Below are 8893 nucleotides of genomic sequence, written 5' to 3'. Positions count from 1 at the left end.
TGAATACAAAGCAACGTTAAATGTGTATGGTTGAGAAGATTGACAAAGGATCTTCGATAATTGATGGGCATGGAGTAAAGTATGCTCTTTTGAGTCCCCATGTATGTTAGCATGTTGGTTGCACATGGGTTAGTGTGACACTCTCCACCTTCATTTGCGATGACTTTGTGATGGTAACAACGTGCAATTTGCCTTCTCTCTAAGCGTGCAAAAACTCTCTCTCTCGACATGCTAGAACTCTCTCTCGATAGTTGTCTATGATGCAAGGATGCCATGGAGATCAAAGATCACAATTCTGCTTTGGCACATGGTTCTAAGAGGTTTTACATACCAGGGTGGAACCATGTTTTTCGCTGAAAAGGGAAAGAATCCCAAGATTTTCACATTGATCTTGCTTGCCCAAGTCCATTCTCTGGCAAACTCCCTCGTTCATCTACCCACAGGTGGGCTTTTAGGCAGAATTCGGGTTCCGAAGCCTTCATATGCATAAAGGCCTTGAGTCTTACCCTTGGGCGTGCAATCGAGCTGGTAGAAAGGTCAGGTCTCATTATGGGGGCTCGGGTTTGATGCCTGTGCTACAGGGTGGGGGGCTGCTTGTGTGAGCCGATGAATTATTCCACCTCCCAACACAAAAGGCTTTATGTGGTCGGCTCGCCAACAAGGGTGGTAGAGGATTAGCTCTGACTGATCTCACAAAGAAAAGGGATTGCAATGACCTTAGGTTAATCCGAAGGGACAAAAGGAAGGGACTCGACGATTCAAATAAAAATAGAATAAATAATTTTATTTGCTTTTAGGTGAAGGCTAAAAATATACACACGAGATATATATTTATCCTATATCTTAATTCTGTCACGCTTCGTTGTCGTCGTTGAACACCGACACTAGGGCTGACACAGCAAACGCGGTTTGCCTTGTTGATCTGATTTCTTTAGGGTTTGACTGTGGCGTGTGATTTCTGCAAACAAGAGCGAGAAACCACCGGGCGGCCGCCACTACCACTACCACCGCCACCGCCACCGCCACCAACCTTCCAAGCTCTCCCCCCTCGTCTTTCTTTTGCATCTCTTTATGCTTTTCTTCAGCGTAATTTATTTCCTGCAATTTCTTGGCAAGTAGCTCCTTTGTGGCGCAGCAAGCGCTTGTCTCCTCGGCGTGTGGACTCCAAGATTTCTCTGCTTTCCGCCGTAGCCGGCCCACAGATCTCTTTGCAGAAGCTGGGATTTGTGATCCCGTGGTTCGGTTTTGGTTCACGGCTGCAGGTTTCTCGTTCGCATCAGCAAACCCTAGCACACCCGGGCGAAATCCTAACCTGCGGCTGCAAGGGTATGGACAAAAAATCTCACATCTGATGCCGTTACGGTTTTATTGTCGGTTCCACTTCTAAGATCAGGCTTCCAAAGGCAATCTGTGGTGTACGTTCGGTGGTGATATCTGGCAAACCGACATGTGAATTTCTGCTTCAGGCTAGTGTTTTCAGAGGCGATTTGTGACATCGGCAGGGCTTCTGCGTCATAGAGTCCAGAGTTGATCCGTGATACTGCTGCAAAATACAGTTTTCAGAGGGTGATCTGTGATACCAGCCATACTGTTCCAGGCCAAGGTTTCCAAAGGTGATCTGCAGTAGAGAGCAGGGTTTCCGGAGGAGAGCGAGTCAGATATTTCGTGTCGAAGACGAAGTCTGCCTTCGGAAGCATTTTAGCAAGTGGAGTCACAAAGATCTTTTGTCGTTGTCATCCACAACAAACATTGGCATCCACATATAACCATAGCTATGTCCTAGCTTCTTGGAATTCTCACTTTGTAGCCTGATCAAATTTTTTTCCTCCAAAAAAAAAAGAAAAAAAGTTTTTCAGTAGCTGCCGTCCCATTTGGACAAGGGCCTACTGCTGCTTTGTTGTACATAATTGTATATTTGAGAAGAATATGGCTGTGTATTATAAGTTTAAAAGTGCAAAAGATTACGACTCGGTATCAATTGATGGGCATTTCATTTCTGTTGGAAATTTGAAAGAGAAAATAGTTGAAAAGAAGAATTTGGGCAGAGGATCTGATTTTGACCTCCTGATCTCGAACGCACAGACAAATGAAGGTCCGCCCTTTGCTTTTGCAAACAGTAAATCTGTCTCTGTATTTCTTGAGCATTCAGGCAGACCAATGTAGTGCTTTTAGTAAGCGTTTTGTGTGTGGAGAGGCTCCGCTGTTTGCCCTTGCCATGTAGTTGGATAGCATTAGCATGTAGGCATTTTTCGTGTCCTAGCACATGAGTAGATCTTAGATGAGAGAGTGTTAGTGCTGGCCAGATCAGGAATGGTTGCCTCCTGCAATGGGCAAGAAAGCAAGTGCTTTCTCTTGGGCATCATGTAGTCGCAGGTGCCTCCCAAGAGTTGGAGAGTAGGCGCTGTTGTTCAATATGCCAGTCTACATGTTGCGGCCGGGTTATGATAATGTTTTGTCTATGTTTGCAATTACAGAATACATTGATGATGCCCAGTCGATTCCCAAAAACACTTCTGTCCTAGTCCGTCGAGTTCCTGGAAGGCGGCAAAAGCCTATTGTGGCTGAACTCAAAGACGAGTACTGTCTTTTACTCTGTGTTATAATGGCAAGAGTTGCGTGTTTTTATCATGGAAAAAGATGTCTTCTACCTATGTATATTCATCTTATTTGGATGTGTAGTTCCTACTTTTCTTGTTTGTAAGGAGTGCTAGACATAGCACTCTGATGTGGCTTGTGGATGAGAATACTGCGTGTCCTCCCGCAGGATGCGGAGAATAACAACTTACCCTGGCAAGAATCATGCCTAGAGTCAGTAATAATCAGAGTAGGCAGGGATGTAATGATTCTTGCTGGGGTGTGTTGGTATTTACAGGGCATGGGGTCATTCTATACAGCTGCTTTAGATACAGATGCAGCTGAATTGTGTTTGCAGGGGTGCCTTTTGACTTGAAGTTAATGTAAAAATTGCAGGAAAATTAAAGAGGAAAGCCCTAGGGCCCATGCTTCCTCTGTCAAGCATGGGATTGAAATGTCGCTCATGCCCCTATCGAAACAAGTAAGCAGTGAAGTGTGAAATCTGGTTCAATTTGGCTGGTCATTCAAGTTATTTTCCTCCTGTTTCAGCCCCTTGAGGCTGTCTTTTAAACACGGCTTTCTTGTGTATTTGAAAAGCTCGAGGAGTCTGAATGGGCAGATGAATTTGGTGTGGACCTCTACACTATGCCTGAGCAACTCCCCTTCCAGCAGCAACTCCCCCAGCAGCAGCAGCAGCAGCAACAGCATGTAATTGACAAGTCAGAAGAAGACAACAAGATCAAGGCCTTTGTAGATGCATCAGCATCTGATTGGCAGAGGTACCAATTTTCTGTTCTAGTGGTAATAATGATAGTCTTTTAGATGCAGGTGGCCTGATTGTCCTTGTGCCTGTTGTGGTTAGACATGAGGACCTCACGTGTATTATGATCCACTGTGTCAGGCAAACACAAGAAAGCTTCTTAGCTGGAAAGGGGTTTGGTAGAGGATCTCAAGGTCGAGGTCTTGGTGGGAGGGGTTTTGGTGAGCTCCCTTCTCTTCCTTAAAGTACTGGCTTCTGCTGTTGTTTTAGTCTCACCTTGTAATGACATTATTTGAAATTCTCAAACAAATTTAAGGAAACAAATATTTGCTCCATACACACACGAGAACTGCAAAGCAATTTGAGAGTTTAGTGTAGTGCATCTTTCACACCTCGAGGGCCTACATCACTATGAAAATGTGATATTCTGGATAAGCTTCTTTGTTTTCTCTAGTTTGTTGCTTTCTCAAGTTCAAAACGCTAATTTTTTCCTACACACTTTAAGGAACTTTGGTGTTAAAATTAGGATGATAGTGTGTAATGCTTAGTGGCCATTTGCTAGCTGTCTGGGCTTGGCTTGGCTTGGCTGTCTGGGTTGGGCCCTTACTCTCTCTAGCCTCACCCTTAGGTAATCTAGATAAATGCACACTTGTGCTACAGGGAAGGAAGGATGGAGGATGGTAGGTATTGAAGCTTTGTGATCATTCACGAAGTAAGGGGATCAGGAATGGCTCATACTAGAGCCAGACAACGGCTAGAGAAAGCCCAATAGGGGGATGTTGAGAATGAAGGTGCTCGCCGGAGAACTGTTGCTGAAATAAATAGGGCTCAAGTGGCTGTAATTGAACTGGAGAATCATTTGCTATCCATTAGTAGGTCACTACCATTATAAGAGCCCAAAGTACTAGCAGGATGCTTAAACTTGCGTCGTGTTTTACAGGTCGTGGAGTGGGAATCGAGAAGAAAAATCCTCCTCAAGGTTATGTTTGTCACCGATGTGGTGTCCCAGGTCTGTATTGTTGCTGTTTTAATGGGCAAGTTTGCAAGTGTTTGTATGACTTCTTTTATTATGTTTCTTGAACTTAAGCGGTCCTAAGGTTTACTTGATTGGCTGCGTGTAGGGCATTTCATTCAACATTGCCCAACTAATGGTGATCCTGCATATGATATGAAGAAAATGAGGCCACCAACGGGCATCCCGAAATCCATGCTTGTTGCCAATCCGGATGGTTCTTATGCATTGCCAAGTGGTGCGGTAGCTATTCTGAGGCCAAATGAGTAAGTTTTTTTGCTTAACTTTACTTCCAAACTGGGAATGTGTCCCAAGTGTTCTGTTTGACAGGATGTACAAATCATCTCTCTTGGTGCAGGGCGGTCTTTGAGAAAGAGATTGAGGGTCTTCCTTCAAATAGAACTATGGTTGAAATACCACCTGAGCTACGCTGCCCCTTGTGTAATGGGGTGTTGAAAGATGCAGTCCTTACAAGCAGATGCTGCTTCAAAAGTTACTGTGACAAATGTATGTGGAAGGAGTCTTTTTGCCTCAAAACCTCCACCATGCGTCTTCTTGTGCATACATGTGAGATGCATTCTTTGCTTTAGTAGAGTTGTTAAGCCTTGCTTCTCTTTCTTCTGTTTCAGGTATTCGGGATCAAATACTCTCTAATGGGAAGTGTGTCTGTGGGGCAATGAATGTTTTGGCTGATGACTTGTTGCCAAATAAAACTCTCAGGGATGCTATCAATAGGTTACTGGAAACCACAACTGCCACCAGCAGTGGTGAACATGCTGGAAGCTTGTACCAAGTGCAAGGTATGCATGCAGTATCATGCTGCTGTTATGCTCATAATACAGCCACCACCTTGTGCTATCATGCATGTAAAATACCTTAGGGTTGAGTTGTGACTATGGTGGTTTTTTGTGCTTTTGCCCCTTCTTTAGGAGGAAATTCTACATGCTTTACATTTTAGTTGACGTTTTTCTGGACATGCAGATGTGGAGTCAGCACAGCGGCCCAAACCTAAGGCACCCTCACCATCTGGATCAGCTTCGCAGAAGAATGGCATCGTAACGCTGTTGCCACTGCCAAATGGGTTGAATGGCAAGGAGGTGGCAATTAGCAAGATGTTACCTTCACAACAAACTCAGCAGTCCCCAAATAGAAACCTTGCCCACAAGAGACTTGAGCCTTTTGAGCACACGGCAGAGTCAAATAGTAGGCAAGAACCTGGGTCACAAGGAGAGGTTTTGGGTTCTCAAAGCACACTTCAGGTTGAAGAGGAGGTGCAACAAGAGACCTTTGCTGATGCTGGTAGGTACCATTGATTGGGAAAACAAGCTCATGCTTGAAAGATTGAGGGCGTGTTTTTGTTTTTTGTTTGCAAACAAGGATTGGGAATTATGCCTTTTTGAACCTTTGAAATATTAAGGGTTAGTCTCTTTCCTTGCAGCAAAGAAGAGGAAACTTAAAACTAAACGGCAGAAACCCCTTAATGGAGGTAAGCTAAGTCTTGTGTTCTTGCCTATCCAACATTGGGTGTTGGGGTGCATGCTGTGATTTGGGGCCATCCTTTCAGATTTTATTGTTCTACAGGGTTTTGGAAGGTATCCTTCAACCTGGGTAAAAGTAGCAGTCTATTCTAACAGTGGGTCCAAATTTTGCAGAAAAGGAGGTATATCGCAGGAGTGCTGCAGTATATGAACCTCATGTTGATGGTGGTATGATGCCTTATCATGGTAATCCTGCCCTTTACGGTAATTATTGGGGTGGGCCTCAGTACATAGTAGATGGCTTCGGGCAGCCTATAGGGAATCCTCAATTCCCCTACTTTGGGTATGGAGTCCCGGGACCTGTCCCTTGTGAGATGCATTATGGTGCAGGCATTATGCTACCTGAGCCTGTTGGTCATCCTGCATTTATGCCACCTGTCCCGTCTTTTCAGAGGTAGAAAAAAGTGAAAAAAGCAGAAAAAATGTAGCTGTACTTGTAACTGCAATGGCCTAATTTCTATAGATGACTTTGTAGGGATGGTATGGACCACAATATGGGGGCCCTGAATTCGGGATCAAGCATCATGAGTCGAGAAGAGTTTGAAGCTAGGAAAGCCGAGCTGAGAAGGAAGCGGGAGTTTGAGCAAAGAGTTCAAAACAGGCAAGCATATCTCCCAAGATATCGCCCTTTCTCGTAGCTGTGGGTTGACTCTGTCCTCTCCTTATCATTATTAACACCAACAAGACCATCATCTCCATCATGATCTCTCCCCTTGTAGCTATGGGTCGACCTGCCCTCTGAGGCCCCATCTCATCATCATCATCAACACCGTCGCTGCCATCATCATCATCATTGCTCTCTCCCCTTGAACCTTTGGGTTATTGTCATTGGTTTTAAAAATGTGAACTTTGTGCATGCTTTATGGGGTCTAAAATGGAACTTGGAAGACAGCTTACATTGAATTCAGCAATTATTATGATTGATTGAGAAAGAGAAACTTCTTTAAGATGCTCATCTTGACTGAGTAAGAGGTGTTGCATGCCTGTATGCATGCATGCACTCACACTGCACCCAGGAATGTTGTGTCCCAGAGATGTTTGCATAAACGCTTGTTTCTCCTTTTTTCTTTGGTGTGGCTGGAACTTGTTATAATCATCTCATTGTATGGAGCTGCCAATGACAGGGAGGAAGCCAAGGATACTAGAAGTGGGGATCCAGGCTCTTCGAAAGTGAAGGTGAGGTCACTTTTTTACTTGCCTGAAGCCACATCCTTTGTGTACTTAGGTAGTTGTGTGTGTTTAATGACCCATTTTTTATTGAGCAGAGGGGGTCAAATTTAGCCAATGGTTCGGCAAGCAGCCCAGCAGAGGAGTTGAATGATCATGTGGAAAGGAGTACATACTATACCCATCGAAAAACGGCTACTGGCAATTCTGTGTCACCTCAAGGTGTTACGAGAAAGCGACATGAAAGGAGAGAGGAGACACTGATTCTTGACACCAGATTTGAAAGGACGAATGTAGAAGTCCAGAAAGGTCTTGAGTTGGATGAGAGGTCAGAGAAGAAGCCCAAGATGAGTGTTTTCTCACGGATAAGCTTCCCCGAAAAGTCCAAGGAGAGGCCCAAGAGATCGATAACAGAGAAGCACTTGGACAGCAAAGACAATGAAGGCGATAAGAACACTAGTGTTGGACTGAGAAGCCGGAGGATAATAGGACATGGGGCAGAGAGGCATTCCACTGGAATGGATTCAGTGGATTCTTTGAGACACATTACGTCTCCGCAAGATTCAGTTAAGCTCGGCGGTGGGAGGAAGTCGAGCTACAAGAAGGAAGATCGATTAAGGCCGATGAGCCATGTCATGAATAAAAGTAAGGTACAGGATGAGGATTATGGTACTGATGATGATACTTATGAGCGCAACTTCAAGCATAGGGCTTCGTACTCAATTTCACCCCATGAGGTGAATACAAGAAGTGGGAAAAGAAGACAATCATAAATGTGATCAGGTTTAACATGGAAAGGCCACCTGTGACCACTCTTAGGTTGCAAATTGCAACCCAGGGTTGGGTGGTAATGTTGAGTGATGTCATCTTTTGTGTAACCAGCAGGAGAAAGCTTCTCCTGTTCTTTGAACACTTCGAACACGTTCTTGCAGTTGACACCAGTCATTGCATTTGAGAATCGGACCTTTGTACATTCTTGAATTTGACTAATTTTGTCTAAATTTACACTGCACCAAATGCATGTTTTGATTCTTTAGCAGAATTTTGATAGAACAGCTAACCTTTTTCAGCTGTGTGTTTAGTCACACAATTCTCTCTCTCTCTCTCTGTTTCTCTCCCCCCTTTCTTTCTCTCATTTTTGTTCAAGAATAATATGCGGATCTCTTATCTTGAAGTATCCACTAGGGCTCCTAGAACCAGATTCATGCATGCGTGGATGTGGAGAGAGAGAGAGAGAGAGAGAGAGAGAGAGAGAGATTGTGTTATCATGTTGTGATACCGAACAAGGCCTATGAGACCCAATCATGCAAGTACATGCTTGTACAGGTTTTCTAGTAAAAAAAAACTGTTTTACGATGTGTCTTGTCTATACCATAATTGTTAGATGAAAGAAAACCCAGGTTTAGTGTAACCACATGGTGTCCTGTCTTGTGAGTACTAGGTAAGGTAACACTTTCTTTGATAAAGGTAGCAATGTCTAGTCTTTCCCTGTGGTTGCAGGGTCTGCAGCCATTACTATCGTTTGCTTTATGGGGATTTAAATCTCCTTCCTTGTTTTTTGCTGGACTAATCTGATCATGTACTGTCTTATGTATCTCATTTATGTAGTACTCTTGATTTTTTAAGAAAAGTCATTCCTTAGTGTGAAACAAATGCGTGTCCATTCACTGGTCTCCCTCTCTTATGGACAGTCTCTTGCATGTCTATCAGCCTAAGATCTGCCATGCCATAACCCCAATCATCTCAAATGATGAGAGCCTTCTCTTTATGATCTTACCCATTAGTAATGAAAAATTTGAGAGCCTTATCTTTATCCGTTAGTAATGAAGAAAGTCCCTTGCA

General features: G+C 43.9%; 1 protein-coding gene across 1 annotated transcript; it reads left to right on the top strand.

Annotated features, from left to right (window-relative positions):
* The first annotated feature begins 851 nt into the window (after nt 1-851).
* On the top strand, nt 852-8068 carry LOC147607921 (uncharacterized). The gene is made up of 15 exons (XM_086789572.1): nt 852-2092; nt 2475-2577; nt 2971-3055; nt 3172-3353; nt 3476-3555; nt 4275-4343; nt 4456-4612; nt 4705-4853; nt 4976-5146; nt 5328-5645; nt 5785-5832; nt 5999-6278; nt 6360-6485; nt 7009-7060; nt 7150-8068. The coding sequence occupies exons 1-15, from the start codon at nt 1927-1929 to the stop codon at nt 7822-7824; spliced, it is 2661 nt and encodes an 886-aa protein (XP_086645698.1). The 5' UTR covers nt 852-1926; the 3' UTR covers nt 7825-8068.
* Nucleotides 8069-8893: the final 825 nt, after the last annotated feature.

The sequence above is a fragment of the Cibotium barometz genome, chromosome 54, assembly GCF_041138505.1.
Source record: "Cibotium barometz isolate CiBa-2024 chromosome 54, ASM4113850v1, whole genome shotgun sequence".
In the NCBI taxonomy this organism is placed as follows: domain Eukaryota; kingdom Viridiplantae; phylum Streptophyta; class Polypodiopsida; order Cyatheales; family Cibotiaceae; genus Cibotium; species Cibotium barometz.
The sequence above is the reverse complement of the archived record's forward strand: the minus strand, read 5'-3'. Positions and strand labels throughout refer to the sequence as shown.

Coding starts and splice junctions, on each gene's coding strand:
- LOC147607921 (XM_086789572.1), top strand. CDS start 1,927: ATGGCTGTGTATTATAAGTTTAAAAGTGCAAAAGATTACGACTCGGTA. Junction 3,354..3,475: donor TCAGCATCTGATTGGCAGAG/GTACCAATTTTC, acceptor CCACTGTGTCAG/GCAAACACAAGAAAGCTTCT. Junction 4,344..4,455: donor TCACCGATGTGGTGTCCCAG/GTCTGTATTGTT, acceptor GGCTGCGTGTAG/GGCATTTCATTCAACATTGC.